Here is a 16,686-nt window from a genome sequence, read left to right on the forward strand (position 1 = left end):
AGCGTACATTTTTGCCCAGATTCTACATAGCTGGGCGACACTTTGCCAGTGACTACTGGGGTGGTATGCCTTTTTCAGCTGACGACGAGGAAGCGGGGTAATAAAGACGGAGCTGAGCCCTCCGCCTACCGCTACTGCTACCCTTTACCCGCGTCTCAGCGCTCAAGCGGTATGGTAATACAGTACTGTAGTAAAACTTGCTAAAAATGATTTGCAAGCAGCGAGAAGATGTTTCCGTACCAACATTCACGGAAACAGGGTCTGCTTTCTGCCCTACACACTGATAATTACAAGCATACCGGCTATTAACTACCTAAGGTACTCCAGCGTAGAAAAACAGGGTTCGATTATTTCCATTTTGGGTTGAGATCCCCCTGACCTACACATGACACTCCGGCAAACAAGCGAAGGAGGGACGGAAGAAAGTCACTATTACGGTGTTGGGTTAGGGAATCGCACAGCATTACGGAGGTATTCCAGTGCTATTGCATAACCATGGGATCAATAAGATTAGTGGGGTTTCCCCCCCCCCCCAAACCAAACCCCCTCCTCTTTCCCGCTTCTCCACTTCTCTAGTCACCCGTATTTGCCGACTTGGCTCTCTACCGAGAAGAGAGACCCCGCATGGATTCGCGAATCTTAAAATGACGTCCGTTCGACGCGTTTCAAGTGATTCATAGTATATTTTCTATTCTCTATCATTGCAAAATCATCGAACTTGATCTCAGCTGCTACATCTTTTTCGAAATCCTATATTTCAAATAATCAGACAACTGATTCATAGAACAAGCAGTAGCGCCGTGCCAAAATGTCGTTTTCCGGCGGAGTAGCAACCGTAGACGTAAGGGCCATTCTAGGAGCGAGCTTTATGTTCAGTGGCAATCTATAATGCTGACATGGACAGACTCCCCTCCTGAGCCATCTGTCCCAGTCTTCAGTAACGCTGTTCCAAGCAAAAGCTCAGAAGCAGTTGACATTCGAGGCCATCGCCCAGAGGCTGGGACGATCAGAAGTAGCAGTGGCAGCTCTCTTCTACGGGCAAGCTCAAGCCTCAACGGAGGATATTAAAAAGCTTTCCTCGATACTTGGTATTGACGAGGCACAACTGGCTTGGCAACTGCAAGGATGTCCCGACCGAGGTAGATTGGTGGATATGCCGCCAAAGGAGCCGTTAATCTACCGGCTCTATGAGATTGTCCAAAATTACGGATATGCCTACAAAGCCGTTTTAAATGAGAAATTTGGTGATGGAATCATGAGCGCCATTTCTTTTTCGACAAAGGTAGAAAAAGAGACGGACGACAAGGGCGATTGGGCCGTCATAACCATGAGGGGCAAGTGGTAAGTATAATTCCCGAGTTTGGTATTAAAGTGTGCGGCTTTATAACTGTTTGCAGGCTTCCTTATTCCCGGTTCTGAGTGGCCCCCGAGCGCGATGTCTTTACGTACCTCATTTGCTTGACCTTGCATGAGAAAAGTTGATGTAAATGAACCTCATTTGATATGAATTATATGATTTGAAGATGCGGGATTACTCTGAAAGGTTTGACGTGATGTTGCATACAAGCTATTTATGTAATTCTGCAATTTATGGTATTTCAAAAGAGATCTTTGGAAACAAAAACAATGCGTTCAGCTATTTGCGAGCATTCAAGTGGCTAAGTGCCGCCTGGCTGTTCGAATTAGGTGCCAAGAGTCTGGTGTTTACATTCTAGTTCAGCTGACGGGCTCCATTTCACATCCAAATCAAGCCTACACGATCATTCGCGTTTTGTTTGCAAACTTTCTGCACATTAAACTCTTGTCCTTTTTCCATTCGTCCAGTTCAAATTTCTTTTGCAGAATCATCAAACACAGCCACAACCAAGGATTGGCCCCCTCACAATGGGTCAGTCTCAGTCGAAGCGTCGCTCAGACGTTTCGATGCAGAATCTCAGGGCCAGTGCCTCTTCAGGCACGCCATTGAACTCTTCTACGCCCAATTCATCAGGTGACTTCGATTTGACGCCTGCCAGCTCTGCTCAACCCTATGGTGATTCGGCCACGCCTTCACGCGTCATTCCCCTCAACAGACTCAGCAGCTTAATTGATCCTCTTGAGATTGTTGGCCCTGTCAGAAGCCTGTCTGACGATGAGGATGAGGACGGCGTTGTTTGGGTATCTGACGACGCGTGGGAAGAAGAAACCATGGTCTGCTCTCCTTCGGGTCAGCGACTCATGGCGCCGGAAGATTACTTTGCCAGCCCGGAACGTCCCCTCAGCTTGCGCGAAAGGCAGGAAAAGATTAAAAACAAGATGCTCGCCAAAGGCTCTTCCGCTAATCATCTGGATCCCGGCACAAGTTCTCAGTCTCCGGCTGGAGAGTTGGACCTGTCCGAGGCCCAGGCCGAGGAGCAGCTTCAGGATCAGAGCGACGACGAGGATGAACAAACCTCGGCCGTGGGAGCTCCAGCAGAGGCGAACAATAACAAGCTGCGCCTGTTCAGTTGCTGCTTTGGAAGTGCTATGGAGTAATTTCTAATTGTAACGACGCATCACAGGCCGTACGTCTATCTATTGAACTTCTTCAAGCCTCAGTGAAGCTGATCGAGACATAGGACACCTTAAAGACTATTTCTTCTAGCAACCAACATTTCCTTGAAAGCGGCTATCCAAAGTTACACTTGGACATATTGATCGAATTTCCTGTTACATAACCTCAATCTGCTTTGTCAAAGCCTTTCCCAACGTTTAAATAGGCCAAGATAGCGTGGATTTTACTGTTTTCGGAGCTCGTTTCTGGATTTCGGCGACTAAGATCGGCGAGATCAGACCAGGCAGTCAAAAGATATCGGCACATACTCAAGTAGAATATAGCAAAACAATTGAGAATTCTGCTGACTACTGGTTATTTGAACATTACTTCAATTATTAAGGTGATTGTATACATTCTTTAAGATTGGGCAGTGCCAGTTTTGTGATTGTCATTTCAGATGGGTGGGTAAAAGAAAGGAAATCTGGCACTCTACTTCAATAATCGCGACGTGATACTTTGGGCTCTAGAAACACCGAGCGCTTCACAAAGGCACGGGGCTCGAATACCCATCATGCCAGTTCACCAGCTGAATGGGTCTGACGCTCCTGGAACTTCAAAGGTCATTGGCCGTAAACGTTTTCACCGCCGAGACCACTAGCTTGTTTACTCAAAATTTGACTTTCAACTCATCACGCATCTCATCATCTACACTTATTTTTCGGCAGCTCGGGCGGGCGCTTTCCTTCAAACCTCAAATTGACCTCTACCGAGGATTTGCTTCAATTCTAATTTACTTTGCCAAGCTGAGCAGCTATGGCTAACTTAAAGGCTGCAGGTGCAATTTGCTGCACCTACAAATTCTGCCCCGCCACTTTTGACACTGAAAAGCTTATGAAGCGTCACAAAGCTAGCGATCCAGAGCATGACTACTGCCGGATCTGCGACCTGGACTTTGACGATGAATTGAATTTTCTCAGGCACAAGATTGAGAGCTCTAACCATGTCTGCTGCCCAGTTTGCGGTGAGGACTTCAAGAGCGAGGGGGGAAAAGATCGTCATGTCAGACAGGTAATACAATGACTCTTGCCGTTTAATTCGGCCAGTCTCTGCAACAACTTTCACCTGAAGTAGAGATCATGCTAATTTCTGAGCCCAGACTCATGCCGCGGAACAAAACTTGGAGTGTGCAGGCTGCCGCAAGATCTTTCCTAGAGCTGGCGCCCTTATCGAACACATCGAGAAAAGACGTTGCAGCAGCATCAGTCTCGAGGAGTTCAAAGATCGACGCTTGCAGAAAGAGCTAGTCAGTGCCTATCTTGATGATGGCCCAACTTCCCAAAGATTTACTGAGCCACCCTCTACTAATGGTGGAGTGTCGATTGGGTCCGCCTCCTCTGATGCCGGTTTCCCATTGGGTCAAGGTTGCCTTTTGGATGGTGACAACATGCCCACTGGAGATCTAATGCCCCCGCTGATCAAATCTGACGGCGTCAAACTGGGCAAGGGTCCAGAGAGAACCAAAGAAGATGTCTGGCCAAAGTTGCAGCCTAGATCCTTTAACAGCCAATTGGAAGAAGATTTGTTGGGCGGAGTTGAGGACTTGAACGTCGGTGAAACTACTACTCCATGGGGTTCTGCCTCCTCTTCCCAGAAGCTCTTCCCCAATGCTCCTGGTACTCCGGCCACTGCTGAATACCTAAATGGTTTCGCCAAAGCCGGCGGACCTCGCCCTCCGGATGCTTTCCTGCGTCCAGACTGGCACCCGGATGCGCCAGGCTTTAAGTGCACCGACTTTTACGACAACCTCTCGGAGAAATACATGTGCCCTTACTACATGTGTGGGTAAGTAGATCTATTTCTTTAAACTATTCCATCTCATTCTAATTCTAACAATGTTTGAAAAGGAAAAACTACCGCAAAGGGGTTGAACTCGAAGCTCATCTAAAGTCTGATAAGCACCTCAAAGCTTCATTAGAGTGCCCCGGTTGCTATAGGAAGTTTGTCACGCACACCGCGTTGGTCCAGCACTGCGAATCTGCGAGCACTCGCTGCAAGGTCAACCAGACTAACTCGTACGGAAAGTACATTGACAAGGTCAGCGCAGGTTATATTGAGGTTCGTGGCCAGCATGCCGATGGCACCGTCAAATACATGAAGCCTGAGAACATGGTGGCGCAGTGGTAAGGTGCGAGGAGTCCTGAGGCCGAGGATCGGTGACTTCGAAGAGTATCCTCTATCCCTGCGCTCAGCATAGGATGGCCTGAAAACCCAATATTTCCAAATGCGCTTTTCTACAATTTTCAATTATCTCTCTTAGTTAATGGCGGAGCAAACCCGGAAAAGTTATTATTTTCCTTTATCCAGCAAGCGCCACAAGCATAGCGGCCGCATCATAGTGAGCAGTTGATTAATAAATTGATTTTTCTCATTTAAATACAATAGCTACCTGAATTATTTGCTGGTAATGGCACTTGTAACATTAAGAGTGAATAGTAAACCTATTGTTGCCCTATTGTAATCGTTGCTTGTGCGTCATGCCGAATTCACTTTCGGTTCTACTCGCTTCGGCGCGGGCAAATAATCGTCATCTGCAAAACAAAGCTTGCGGCGACTCGGAGCTCTCAGCAGCTTTGTTCTTTCATTGCTCTACTCTTTCCTGCCGAACAGACAGGACCCTGCTGATAACAATGAGGCCGATCAAGCGCGCGAGGACTGAAGATGGAGAGCACGAGCATGGGAGCTTCACGGGCAACGGCGCCTCTCATGGCTCTCCGAAGGTTATACCCTGGACAGATGTGAGCCAAAGCCAAAATTTCCTTTTTTTGTCTGCCACGAGATTTGCACAATGGAGCTGACGCGCATTTGCTTGCATTATAGATTTTCAAGTCTCATTTATCCAACCTAGACGGGCATGTGCGCATGCTGGCGATGATGCAGCAAAGTTCTGCGCCAAACACTCAAAACTGGAATCTGATAACACCAATGGTTGAGCGAGCAAAGCAAATGCTTATTGACGCGCAGAAAGTCGCAAGAGAGTTTGTATGTCAAATTCGAAACTCTCTCCCCCCAGCTTGCGCAATGTGCATATATGTACGTGAAGGCTAATACTCGGCCATCGCAGGATACTTCTGAAGCAAACAACACCGGTCCATCTAGACCGCCTTTCCACTCTGGCAGAGCTAGTGAAGCAACATCCGAGGCAGGAAGCTTCCACACAGCTTCTACGGATCTAAAGGAGACCAAGGTTCTACCAGAGCGAAGAAAGAGGTCACTAGATTCTGCTTCAGCTGCGCCTGGTACCACAGAGGAGAGATCGAATACGGGCAAGAGAAGAATGTTTCCCAAGGATCAACATGTCAATGGCAAGCAAGGCGGAGTAGGAGGGCCTAGCTCGATGGAAAACAAGGAGAACATTTCAGATGCGCATATGCATCCCGATACCACTTTCAATGACGGTGCAAACGACGCCAAAGAGGGACTGTTCGACAGTGGACCCCGCGATCCGCAAAACTACGCCAAGCCGCACCAGCCATTTGTAACTACAGAGGAAGAAGAGCAGAGCCGAGATATTCCAGCCCAGGATGCGCGTCCGGAGCCAAAGGTTGAATACGAGGATATCTCCCAATTGGTCGAAGCGCGATTGCAAGAAAAAGAGCGCAAACGGAGGAAGAAGGAAAAGAAGCGCAAGCGCGAATCAAATGACTCAATGATTGCGCCTGTGGCTGATTCGGTAAAACCTTTGCAGAAGAGAATCAAGCAGTCCGATGAGGCTGTTCGCGAACCCGAACCCAGTGGCGGGCTGAAGAGGAGAGGCTCAGACATGACGCTGGCTAGTAATGGCAATGGCGGAAGCGGCGGCGAACCCAGCAAAAGGCGGAGACGCAGATGAGGTGTCACGACGGAAGCCTGTAGTTTGCCCGAGAAGGGACCTTATTTTGTTTCATGCATGTTTCCTTTGGCGTGATATTAATTACAGGATATTATCTGACACTATGCCCGCGCAACTTATTTTTACAAAGAAAATAAATGACAGAATTCTGCACGTAATCGACAGCCTTGTCGTTTGCAGGTCAACTGTCAGTATTGTATGATACAATAACAAAATGATATCGATACCCCGAAAGACAAAAAAAGAACTCCATCCAGTAAATGCCATCAAATAGAGCAGCGATTGTCAAATGTCCAATGTCCAAATGTCCCGCATGCAATGTTTGCCATGCTACCGATACCCTTTGACTTTTTCCCTTCTATTCCCCCCTTGTTTTTATTTTCATCTTTCAGCCCATTCTTTTTGTTCTTCCCCCGCCATTCTTCCTCCCTCTTTTCACAAGTTCCCCTCACGTCCACCTAGTCCTCCTCATCCTCGCTCTTCTTGCCCCAGTTCCAGACTTCCCAGATATGATCCATAATCAGACTTCCATACCCTCTCCCCTCCTCCAGCGCCTCCCTTTCCTCCTGCAACCTCTTCTCCTTCCATCCGTCTGTCTCCCCTCCCATCCACACCTTTTCCAGCACCCCCTGATTATTTGCCTCCTGCTGCTGTCCTTGCTGTTGTGACAGCTTCGTCCGCTCATGTCCCGCCTGCAACTCCTCCTGCATCCGCAGCATCTTCTCCCGCTTCAGCTCCTCCTGCACCTGCCGCGCCCGCGCCGTCGGCAGCCCGCCCGTCGCACCGCCCCCGATGCCCGTCTTCGCCGCGACGTGGCCCAGCAGGCCCATCCCCGAATACGACACGGTTAGATGATTCGCGCCAAACACGAAACCCCCCGTCAGCGCAAACGAGTAGAGGTCGAGTTTCCGCGGCGGCAGGGCCAGCGCGATCGGACACCCGATGACAAGGAACCAGGATGTGTTGTATTTCATGCGCTCCCAGTCTTGTACGGAGATGCCGTTTGAGCCGCGCGTAGATGGGTCTGCCATTGTCGTCGTTGTCGGTGTTGGGAGTGTTGTTGGAGGTGTAGAGGTTGAGGTAGTTGCTGTTGGTGTTGACATTGTTGGCGTTGCGTCGTCTTTCATTCTGCTTGGTCTTGGTCTTGGTCTGTATCTGGGTTGTCGACTTGATATACGCCGTCAAACCCCTTTTGTGTATGTATGTGTGTATGTTTGCGTGAGTGACGTCTCGGGGTGCGCAAGTTTGTTCAATCCGGTTTTGCGGCTTTGATTTTCGGTCCGAGATTATATCTGTCGCGATGGGCGCTGTGCGATGGGCGATTGCGCTGAATTGAAAATGCGGAAATATATATACTGCGACCCAATTGATATAGTCGCCCTATCGTCAGTTCAGTACCAGCCTTTCTGTATCAACGTTCGCGTCAGGGCGTTGTCCCAATGACCAAGGTAGTTATGGGTACCTGTAAAGAGAAAATAAATCTATGAGGTTTACATTCGAAGCGTCGGAAGTTTTGGCAATCGGTCCTCGGTCCTCGGTCCCAGGGGTCCGCTACAGACCCCGGCAGGCGTTGACTGGCGGGAGCAAATTCCAAGCTCGCTTAATGAAAGCTTAGTATATAGATTGAAAAGTTGGGAAGTAAAGCAAGTCGTGGTGTCCGAGTGGTTAAGGAGTGAGACTCGAATTCCTTCGCTTTGCAAAGGGGCACATCAATTCGTTATCTTATGGCTTCGGCCGCGCAAGTTCGAATCTTGTCCACGACGCCATCTTTTTTTTTTTTTTTTCGATAAATTTTTTTTACCCATTGGAGACAAGCTTTTTTGGTTTAGAAGGTTTTGTAAATGAATCTAAAAAAAATTTTATTTTATTCTTTGCCCCCTCCCCCCAAAGGTGGACTGTTTTGTTGCGATGAATGCGACGACGAGGTATAAGGATTTAGGCAAACGGTCGGGATAGGATGTTGAGTAAGTTATCGAGCATGTCAGAGTTCAGAGTCTACGAAATGGTGGAGAATTAAAAAAAACGACTTGTTTCTCATTGTGATTAAATTATAGATTACCATTACGGATGATTATATATTATGCTCTTGGTCCGCGTTATGCGGTTGGTAAAAAATGTAACGGCGGCATATCGCCCTCTGCTTCCTCAAGGGTGTGAGAACCGGCAAATGTATTTTTGCAGGTAGGATGGGGCAGGTAAAGGAGAGATAGGTTATCCAAGCGATACTAGGTATCCTTCATTGTGATATTTATTGCGGCATCTCTGCTGCTAGGGGATGGTTGGATGGTCGAGAAATGGCCTTTACATGGCTGTGTCCCGTCGGCCTTTCCCAGAGGAAAGACCCGGGCGAAAAGAGAGCATATCTTGCCTGGGTCCAACGCTGAACGGCGCCGAGAGGTTATCTTCTGATGACTCTGTGATCCCGTCTGGGCTCGCGTGTATACCCTTCTTCTGCAGAGCGCTTCTCTTGCAGCCTCCAGGGCGTCTCAAAGCCGGATGCTGTCCCCAAGAAAGCGCCAGGGCGGTGAACTGGCCCACGATCCTCCTGGTTGGAAGGTAGAAGCTCTTGAAGCCATTGGCGCTGGTTCAAGACAGCTGGTCGAGAGGTGCAGGCAGTCAATTTATGATCTGGGACTGTTTGAAATGACATATTCAGCACCGTCACTTGTCCGCTCATGACCCTGCCAATAAGTTCCGGACCCTTTCAATGCGATTGACTGCGCCCTCCAGCAATTCCAGTCGTTTCCGCTTATCCTCATCTCGACGTTCGAGCACTGCCACTCGCTCCTCCAGTTTCGCACGGGCCTTTCGTTCCGTAGCAACCATTTCATTGGCCTGCTGAAAGAGCTGCGCTGACAGTTCCTCCAATTCGCCATTTGTATCCGCCAGCATCTTTTCTGCTTTTTGACGTAGTGCTTGCTCACGCGCCAAGGCGGCCTGTAGCTCGCTCGTGTCCGAGGCGGTGGTGGAATGTTTGCTGTTTTCCGAGGATGTGCTTCGGCCAGAGAAAAAGGACGGGAGACGGCTATGTTTTGCAGGCAACGGGTTGGTTTGGAGTAGTGGAAGAGACTTGGATGCTGATGATGGAGTTGCGCCGTTGAGGGATGTAATGCTTGTGTTATCGGTGCCGCTTATGTCGCTGGCGGAAGCTGAAGAGGTTGATCCTGCTGCCGTCACTCCCGACGTCGTCCCGTCGACAACGCGATGGGCTTTCAGTCGACGGAGTTCTTCTTCGTATTCGGTGAGCTTGTTCTCTGTTGTAGAGGTACCGGGTTAGCAGGCTGGTTGTTGCTAGGTGGCTTTGCCTTTCAGGTGTGGGATGAGGGGAGGGAAAGCGCTTGTACTTTGTTGCTGCGCAAAAGAAGTAGCTTCCAATAACGGGTCAAACGGTTTGGAGATGAAGAATGCCCAGAGTAACAATGCCAGTAAACAAAGAGCAGAGAACGGAAATCATACCTGCAAGAGCGGCTTTGGTGCTGAGAAAGCGGACCTGAGTCTCGAGGTCCTCAACCCTTTGCTGCTGAGCTGTGGTGATAGTGTCATCATTGCTTTGCTGATTGTCGTTGTTGTCTTCATTGCGATGATGATGATTGGAAATGTGCGATATGGATGCTCCGCAGCTGGGGCAGATGAGCGAAGACTTGCCGAAACCTGGCAGTGGAGCTGCCGCCGCAGGGATTGCGGCTGTGACTGACATGGGGATGATTGTATGCTGTAAAGTACAGCACAGTGCAGATCGCTGGGCTAGATCAAATTAAAGCAGATTGAGAATCACACTAGAAATGATGAGTACAGCGTATCCAGACGGTGCACTTTTGTGTTCCTTTGTGTGTCTGAGGTAGTCATCAAGCACGATGGCAGAAAAAAAGATCAACGAAACGGTTCTAGCAGCAGCAAAACACCAAAGCACAAAGAACGGAGACCAGAAGAAAAAGGGACTACATAATACGAGATGAAATTTCTTCGCCTCTCATTTACGAGTCTCTCTGTTACCGAGCAAAACGACAGGCAAGGCTTGAGCAAGGGGGCTCAAAAGGGGGGCCAAGAAAAGCCCATGCAAGGGCGTTGTGCAAATGAAGAAATTCGTGGGGCCAGTTAAACTTATAGAAGGGGGATTTGTTGTTTTGGGGCTTAACTTGGCCCCTGATAATAGCGAGGTGTGACCCCTCTTGGACCCCCTTTTAAGCGCCACGACTCTATTTTTTAATAGTTCGCCAGCCTCGGCAGGGTCCGGTCCGGTCCAGTTAATTTAGCGAGCATCAAGTCCCTATAACCGCTGGCAATTATACCGAATAATGGTTATCCTCCGAACTATAGCCAGTTTGATATCATTATACTTGCAAGAGTAAAACTGTAATAAATTAAGATGATGGAGATGGAATTATTCTGATTGGAGGCTATTTAGATAATGATGTATTTACGAGACAATATGTATACCACATTGCATACAGCGAAGGAGATGATGCAGTTACGCCTGGTCTTTTTGTGCGGGTTTGGTAGATTTCTGGGACGTTGGAACCCTTTGAGATGAAAGCTGTCTTATGGTTGCTGCTCCTATTATTGTTGCGCATCCAATGCTGCCCATTGCAACCGCAACGGTTTGAGTTTTCGTATATCTCAGCCCGACAACAACGGCTACGGCTGTCAGGAATACCAGTGCAAAGATTTCCCATGACAAGTGAAGAGGATACAGTGGTCCATTTCTTCGGGCCGTGGGCAATGCTGCGGTTCCTTCTGCGGCAGTCGCAGTCTTTATCGCTGCAATTGGCACTGTCGATGGCCTAGGCACGGATGCTGGCTCTTTCTCTGGCGTCGCTGTTGTGGCTGTCGATGTCGAGCTCGCAGTCGTTGTCTTGCGGCCCGCAAGAATCACTACCATAAACACACCGACACCACACGCCATAGCTGCTCCAAACAGATAAAACACACCGTGCCCAACACAGTCTACGCCGCATGTGACCCCACCGTTGTCCTCAAACTTCTGACACTTGACCAGGAAGCGATTCCAGCTGTCTATGCCAGCTCCAAAAATGTAACTATGCGTGATCGAGGTCAGCGTCGGATGGAGATGCTTGGCATCTTGAAGAGTTAAAGAATTTGGAAAATGTCAAGGATACCAAAGCTGCAAAAAAGCATATGTAGGAATGCAATGGACCGGAATATGTGTTTTACATACTATGTAAGCCCTGCTGAGCCGGCAATCCATTTTACCCCTGACCCAGTGGCTGCCAGCGTGCACGGTGCCAATGGTTTCTTCATTCTGTTATGCACCTCACACTTTTGTGGATTGGCACGGGAAACAGAGTGTTCATATGTGTTAAGGTAGATTGTCCGATGTGTATGTTTGCGAGCTAGGAGGAAAGAAAGGGATCCCGTTGCAGGTCTAAGCTAGTATCGAACACCCGTGTAACAAAATAGCCCTTTTGTGAGGTTCTACATCGAATCTGGTAAAAGACTCTTTGAAATTGCCAAGGAATGCGTTTCTTTCTTTCTTTCTGTCTTTTTCTTTTTAATTTTATTTGATCTTATTTTATTCTCTTTTTTTTTTTTTAAAAAAAAAACGGAAAAGAAAATTCCATCCAATTGACAGTCGAAAACCCAGTGTGCTTACGCAAGTCGAATTTCTCTGATATTACTGCTCGCAGTCTCTTAAGAACCTAGGATTGGTTTGATCGCACTCAAAAGGATATCTTAGATTGCCCGTAAAAGGACAGATAGCCGTCTTCACGCTCTAACACCCATAGATTCAAAGGCTAGACGATATTTTAATTCATCAATCATGGATTGGGTTATATCTTCTGGTACGTTTGGAGTGGAATACATTCATCATCTGAAGAAAAAAAGAAAAACGTCTCACACGTGAAAACATGGAACTAAGATCTTCAGTGAAGAGACAAGGAAATGTCGTGCGTTAAACTTTTGAAATAAAACAGAGGACCACCTTCTCTGATGCGAAGGTGGATATTAGAGGGGAAGAAAAGGGGTGACAAACCATCCGGGAGTTAGAAAAAATGGCAAAAGAAAAGTGAAATAGACAAGAGATCGCAGTGCATCGAGAAGCCTTGGAAATCGGAAAAGACCCCTACTCTAGGACATGACACACATGCGTGTGCTGAACCACCCGAAAAAGACCGATTGAGCGTTGTATTTGGCCCGCCCCATCAGAGCAGTGGAGAACGCACAAGCCTGTTTCGGCAAGCAGAGCGGACAGATGAACAAGGCAGAATAGGAACTGAAGATGGTCTAAAAAAGAAGCCGACCATCCTGCGCCTGACAATGTCCGAATTACCCTCAAAGCAAAAATCAAGGTCCCCGAGTGAACGCTGGAGATAAAGAGAAAATCGAGTGCGCCCCCATGTCGTACTAATTACTTGCCTCGGCTGGAAAGATCGAGTGGAGTCAAAGAAATAACGGCCATTATGGTAATTTCCTGCAGAAGATAGTCGGCCCCCCATGTACGTAACCCTCCCGATAAATTAATCGTTTAAGAAGCAATGGCGCGTGCGCCCTGGTTGCCGCCGCGACGGTTGTTGCGGGCCTTGGATACGGTACTCCATCCATCTTCTTCGAGGCTCTCTGCGGTCGGCTCAGACGTCCGCCTCCAGGTACCCTCCTGCGGGGTCTCCTGGGGCTTGACGGCCTTGTCATCAACAATGGCACCATTCTGGGTCTCAGATCCCTCTTGGGCAGGGGCGTTTGCTTCCTCCTTAGACAAAGCCTTGAAAGTGTTTCCGGGTTGAGGTTTCTCAGCTTCGTCCTGGCCAGCGGCGGCGGCAGCGGCTTTCTCGGCCTTGGCCGCCTCCTTGGCTTGTCTCTTCTCTTCACGCGCCTTTTCATCTTGCTCCTTCTTTTGACGCTGAGCCTGCAATCTCTTCTCTTCAATTTCTCTCTCCTTGGCAAAGGTGTTAATGGGACGAGCGGCACCAAAAGGACTAGCCTTCGAGTCCGAAGAAGCGGTAGAGGGTGCCGCGGGTTCGGCTTCGGAAACTGTCCGCTTCTGAAGTTGAAGCTTCGGCCGGACAGCGGGAGCGACAGGCGAAGTAGGCGTGCTAGCCTCCTTACTGGCCTCCTTAGGAGGGGTGGGAGCGCTCACAGGAGCGTCAGGTCGCATTCTGGCGCGCCAGGCATTGTCCAGCTCTGGGGCGGTGGGTGCACGATCAGCAGCTCGTTCTTCATATTCCTTTCTCGGCGGCCGCGATCCCTCTTGGGAGCGGCCCTCACCCCAAGATGGGGACTCTCTGCGGTCTCGCGGCGCTTCCTTCGTTGGGGCAGTGGGCAACACGGGAGCTGGTGGGCCCTTGCGCTCCCAGTTTCCAAAGTCGCGAACCTTTCCATCTCCAGCCTCAAAAGGCCGACGACGATCTCCAGCCTCGAAACCACTGAATCCTCCACGATCGGAACCACGTCGGGGAATTTCAGGAAGAGGGCCCTTGCGAGTCCAGTCGTTCAGCTCACGGGCATCAGGACGATCTTTGGCTGTAAACAGGAGTATATTAGTCATCTTTTTCTGCGCGAAGGCGGCTGGTCAGAAATAATTCAAGGGTAGCTTACGAGGCTCGGCAACGCTAATTCTAATTGTTCGACCCTGGAATTGAGTGTTGTTCAAGTCCAATGCTTTCTTGAGTCCATCCAGAGTACCAAATTCGACGTAGCCAAATCCTTTTGGACGTCTCTCAATTTTGTCCTCGACAATTCGAACGTTGGTGACGGCACAGTCCATGAAGAAATCGGTGATATCACCCTCGGTGGCGTCGAAGGAAAGATTGCCAATGTGGGCGGTAAACGGGGGCTTATCAGGGAGAGGGAGCTGTTCTCGAGGAAGGAATCCTCCACGGTCTTCATGGAAACTTAGCTCTCAACATTGCAAGAGGCACGTGAGCCCAACAGGCATATGAACTCACCACTGAAGCCGGCTCCGAAACCAGTAGAAGCGCCAAAACCACGTCGCTCAGATCCGTAACTGGGGGCAGGGGCTGGTGTTGTCAATGAGATGAAACGCTATGTACATAAATTACTCGTTGAGGTACAAACCAGCTGTCGCATTTGAAGATTAGCATTTGTGCTTGACAGTCGTCGGATCGCGTATTACACATACCAGGAAGAGGCATATCCTCCATCTCGTCCGCCCAAGAGCCAAGAGCTAAGCAGAGTTAGCCATCATCTCCCCTCTGAAACATGTGCTTCCCCGAGCCATACACTCATCGTTCAAAAAGTCCCCGAGGGACATCTTCTGATTCTTCGACTTCGCAGGAGCTATAGAACAGAATGTTAGCATCACTCAACAGCATGCAACACCACCAGCGTTTATCCGAAGAGGAGAAGATCAGCCTCGTGTCCCGCACACTCATGACTTACCCATGATTGCGATTTTTCAGGTTAGCGCGCAGTACACGGAAAGCGCGCTCGCTATGTATGTAGATTTGAATAAAGTGTTCCGATAGATGGTCAAATGTTAGGCAGCCGACGATGTGTGGTGACGACTTGGTGTCTGGAGATCCGTCGTCTTCAAAAAAAGTAAGATGGTGAGAGGCTTCTTTTCGTGCACCGTTTAGCGAGGTGCGATTCCTAACTCGGAAATTTTTGTGGGAAGAATCGGGTATACGCCGGCATTAAGGGACAGGGGGGTACCCCGAATTGCATCACATTCTTGACGTGACTTCAAGAACCTCGTGTCTCAACAAGCCCCAACGATTTGAAATAATAATTTAGGTAGATCTTTGGCATTCAGCTGCACAAAAACATACAATTTTTTTTTAAATTCCAGATAGCACAAGGAGAATTCAAAATTATCTGTAGTTTTGGACCACGTGCACATTCTCCCAGAAGATGGAGAGGTCGCATGGTGCTCAACCCGCACTCCAAGATGGAATCATCTTTCCAGCTTTACAATTTGGTACCTTGGCAGGTTGGTCAATCTCTTCAAAACATTTAATTCTGGTGCTGCTGCTGAGCGCATCAATTCTCATATGCATGTCTCGCTGCATTTGAGTTTGCTTCTGCTTTTCGTCCTGTCTTTGCCTTTCCGCTTGCCTATACAATCCCTCACTGCCGTGCTACAGGGGCATCGATACCAAGGATCCCTCTTTGACCTTTCATCGTCCACTAATGATGATTTAGGTGTTGCTGGACTAGGAGTTGGCGGGATTGCTGGCTTAGTTCGCTCACAGACTCCCACGCTTTTTGCATTCGCATCCAGCACGCAATGGTTTACTTTGGGGACTGCCTATTGGGGTGAGTCTCACATTGAGTTTTCCTGTCCCTCATGGGCCACTAATATCAACCCCTACAAAAGGTGTACGGGGAATTATATTACACATGCGTGGAGCCCAGTCTGTCAGTCCTCGGGAACGGATCTATGCGAGTGGAATTGCTGGCGGTCTCGCAGGGGCAGGAGTCGCTCTTATCACTAGTAGGTTGAGATTTACCGTTTTTCTTAGGACTCTTCTGAATCGTGAGCTCTTAGGGGGGCGATCTAACGTGATACCTGGGGCCATTATGTGCTCTTTGCTGGGCTCAACGGGTCAGGGGCTTTATAATGTCATGGATGCACAGCATGCTCAAAGCTATGGTGAAAATGAAAGGCACGCCAGCAGCCCCTTCTGGCAGCGACTCGCTCAGGCCAAGTGGAGCCCCGTCCGAGTTTTATCCGACAAGGAATACGAGAAAATGCTTAGAGAGCGGTTGCTCCGCGTTGAAGCAGAGATTGCTATAATTGACGAAGAAATCAAGAGGAACACTAAAGACTAACAGAAAATGAAAATCATCAATCAAAATCATGACTGAGTTAGGAATCTTAGACGACCACCAATTTATAACGGCTGCTTGACAGCTCTAACAGCTTGATTATTGCAAAGACCCCAAGAGCATTTTGCAATACAATTTAACTACATGGTACCGGCAAGACTGCGGCTACCAAGTAAACGCCGCAAAAGGCGAAAGTGCTTACTCGCACCACCTTGAGACGCAGGCTGGCTCTACTCAAGGCGGAATAGAAGGCACATACATGGATTGGGAGAGTCAGCTTATTAAAGTGAAGAGTTGATGATGGGAGAAACATGATTGGATCCTTGGAAAGCGGGTGACCTTAATGAACCCTCCTTTCCCCACCGAAAGAAGTCGCATTTTGGACCATCCCTACTCCGTATATGGAAGCGAAGGGGATTGAATCACAGCAATGTGACGTAAGTTGCTGAATTATGAAAGAAACAGACTGCTCGCCATATAGCACAAAAAATATTTGAGTCGCGCCAACTTTGAATAAAACCAATATACGCCTGGAAGT

At 48.7% G+C, this 16,686-nt stretch overlaps 10 protein-coding genes and 1 non-coding gene across 11 annotated transcripts; 6 read left to right on the plus strand and 5 right to left on the minus strand.

The window, feature by feature from the left end:
• The first annotated feature begins 636 nt into the window (after positions 1 to 636).
• L228DRAFT_279696 (cyanate hydratase) lies at positions 637 to 1,691 on the plus strand. Its single transcript, XM_018335711.1, has 3 exons — positions 637 to 841; positions 905 to 1,341; positions 1,398 to 1,691. Exons 1-3 carry the CDS (start codon positions 809 to 811, stop codon positions 1,417 to 1,419), a joined length of 492 nt encoding a protein of 163 aa, XP_018192063.1. The 5' UTR covers positions 637 to 808; the 3' UTR covers positions 1,420 to 1,691.
• Positions 1,692 to 1,781: 90 nt separating this feature from the next.
• Positions 1,782 to 2,648, plus strand: L228DRAFT_257931 (hypothetical protein). The gene is made up of 2 exons (XM_018334032.1): positions 1,782 to 2,543; positions 2,598 to 2,648. Exon 1 carries the CDS (start codon positions 1,885 to 1,887, stop codon positions 2,512 to 2,514), a length of 630 nt encoding a protein of 209 aa, XP_018192064.1. The 5' UTR covers positions 1,782 to 1,884; the 3' UTR covers positions 2,515 to 2,543; positions 2,598 to 2,648.
• Positions 2,649 to 3,328: 680 nt separating this feature from the next.
• L228DRAFT_257932 (hypothetical protein) lies at positions 3,329 to 4,904 on the plus strand (the record flags this gene model as incomplete). The annotated part of the gene is made up of 3 exons (XM_018334033.1): positions 3,329 to 3,583; positions 3,672 to 4,357; positions 4,420 to 4,904. 3 exons carry the CDS (start codon positions 3,329 to 3,331, stop codon positions 4,697 to 4,699), a joined length of 1,221 nt encoding a protein of 406 aa, XP_018192065.1. The 3' UTR covers positions 4,700 to 4,904.
• A 298-nt stretch (positions 4,905 to 5,202) lies between these two features.
• L228DRAFT_279699 (hypothetical protein) lies at positions 5,203 to 6,404 on the plus strand (the record flags this gene model as incomplete). Its single annotated transcript, XM_018335712.1, has 3 exons — positions 5,203 to 5,310; positions 5,393 to 5,554; positions 5,637 to 6,404. The coding sequence occupies 3 exons, from the start codon at positions 5,203 to 5,205 to the stop codon at positions 6,402 to 6,404; spliced, it is 1,038 nt and encodes a 345-aa protein (XP_018192066.1).
• A 41-nt stretch (positions 6,405 to 6,445) lies between these two features.
• L228DRAFT_14284 (hypothetical protein) lies at positions 6,446 to 6,767 on the minus strand. Its single transcript, XM_018329195.1, has one exon. It carries the CDS (start codon positions 6,669 to 6,671, stop codon positions 6,486 to 6,488), a length of 186 nt encoding a protein of 61 aa, XP_018192067.1. The 5' UTR covers positions 6,672 to 6,767; the 3' UTR covers positions 6,446 to 6,485.
• On the minus strand, positions 6,458 to 7,863 carry L228DRAFT_242988 (hypothetical protein). The gene has a single exon (XM_018331573.1). The coding sequence runs from the start codon at positions 7,505 to 7,507 to the stop codon at positions 6,863 to 6,865; it is 645 nt and encodes a 214-aa protein (XP_018192068.1). The 5' UTR covers positions 7,508 to 7,863; the 3' UTR covers positions 6,458 to 6,862.
• Positions 7,864 to 8,051: 188 nt separating this feature from the next.
• Positions 8,052 to 8,167, plus strand: L228DRAFT_t8. Its single transcript has one exon. It is a non-coding gene; the product is annotated as a tRNA-Ser (tRNA).
• An 853-nt stretch (positions 8,168 to 9,020) lies between these two features.
• L228DRAFT_14307 (hypothetical protein) lies at positions 9,021 to 10,228 on the minus strand. The gene is made up of 2 exons (XM_018329196.1): positions 9,861 to 10,228; positions 9,021 to 9,658 (listed from the first exon to the last, which is right to left on the minus strand). The coding sequence occupies exons 1-2, from the start codon at positions 10,099 to 10,101 to the stop codon at positions 9,078 to 9,080; spliced, it is 822 nt and encodes a 273-aa protein (XP_018192069.1). The 5' UTR covers positions 10,102 to 10,228; the 3' UTR covers positions 9,021 to 9,077.
• A 644-nt stretch (positions 10,229 to 10,872) lies between these two features.
• L228DRAFT_257936 (hypothetical protein) lies at positions 10,873 to 11,735 on the minus strand (the record flags this gene model as incomplete). Its single annotated transcript, XM_018334034.1, has 2 exons — positions 11,581 to 11,735; positions 10,873 to 11,440 (listed from the first exon to the last, which is right to left on the minus strand). Exons 1-2 carry the CDS (start codon positions 11,661 to 11,663, stop codon positions 10,873 to 10,875), a joined length of 651 nt encoding a protein of 216 aa, XP_018192070.1. The 5' UTR covers positions 11,664 to 11,735.
• A 1,153-nt stretch (positions 11,736 to 12,888) lies between these two features.
• On the minus strand, positions 12,889 to 14,631 carry L228DRAFT_264902 (RNA-binding domain-containing protein; the record flags this gene model as incomplete). Its single annotated transcript, XM_018334633.1, has 5 exons — positions 12,889 to 13,880; positions 13,956 to 14,240; positions 14,306 to 14,377; positions 14,500 to 14,544; positions 14,601 to 14,631. The coding sequence occupies 5 exons, from the start codon at positions 14,629 to 14,631 to the stop codon at positions 12,889 to 12,891; spliced, it is 1,425 nt and encodes a 474-aa protein (XP_018192071.1).
• Positions 14,632 to 15,085: 454 nt separating this feature from the next.
• On the plus strand, positions 15,086 to 16,209 carry L228DRAFT_242991 (hypothetical protein). The gene is made up of 4 exons (XM_018331574.1): positions 15,086 to 15,309; positions 15,522 to 15,635; positions 15,697 to 15,813; positions 15,868 to 16,209. Exons 1-4 carry the CDS (start codon positions 15,231 to 15,233, stop codon positions 16,149 to 16,151), a joined length of 594 nt encoding a protein of 197 aa, XP_018192072.1. The 5' UTR covers positions 15,086 to 15,230; the 3' UTR covers positions 16,152 to 16,209.
• Positions 16,210 to 16,686: the final 477 nt, after the last annotated feature.

This window comes from Xylona heveae (genome assembly GCF_001619985.1).
Source record: "Xylona heveae TC161 unplaced genomic scaffold L228scaffold_1, whole genome shotgun sequence".
Taxonomy (NCBI): Eukaryota; Fungi; Ascomycota; class Xylonomycetes; order Xylonales; family Xylonaceae; genus Xylona; species Xylona heveae.

Coding starts and splice junctions, on each gene's coding strand:
- L228DRAFT_279696 (XM_018335711.1), top strand. CDS start 809: ATGTCGTTTTCCGGCGGAGTAGCAACCGTAGAC. Junction 842..904: donor GCGGAGTAGCAACCGTAGAC/GTAAGGGCCATT, acceptor TGACATGGACAG/ACTCCCCTCCTGAGCCATCT. Junction 1,342..1,397: donor ATAACCATGAGGGGCAAGTG/GTAAGTATAATT, acceptor AACTGTTTGCAG/GCTTCCTTATTCCCGGTTCT.
- L228DRAFT_257931 (XM_018334032.1), top strand. CDS start 1,885: ATGGGTCAGTCTCAGTCGAAGCGTCGCTCAGACGTTTCGATGCAGAAT.
- L228DRAFT_14284 (XM_018329195.1), bottom strand. CDS start 6,671: ATGGCATTTACTGGATGGAGTTCTTTTTTTGTCTTTCGGGGTATCGAT.
- L228DRAFT_242988 (XM_018331573.1), bottom strand. CDS start 7,507: ATGTCAACACCAACAGCAACTACCTCAACCTCTACACCTCCAACAACA.
- L228DRAFT_14307 (XM_018329196.1), bottom strand. CDS start 10,101: ATGTCAGTCACAGCCGCAATCCCTGCGGCGGCAGCTCCACTGCCAGGT. Junction 9,659..9,860: donor CACCAAAGCCGCTCTTGCAG/GTATGATTTCCG, acceptor CCTCTACAACAG/AGAACAAGCTCACCGAATAC.
- L228DRAFT_242991 (XM_018331574.1), top strand. CDS start 15,231: ATGGAGAGGTCGCATGGTGCTCAACCCGCACTCCAAGATGGAATCATC. Junction 15,310..15,521: donor ACAATTTGGTACCTTGGCAG/GTTGGTCAATCT, acceptor ATGATGATTTAG/GTGTTGCTGGACTAGGAGTT. Junction 15,636..15,696: donor TTTGGGGACTGCCTATTGGG/GTGAGTCTCACA, acceptor CCCCTACAAAAG/GTGTACGGGGAATTATATTA.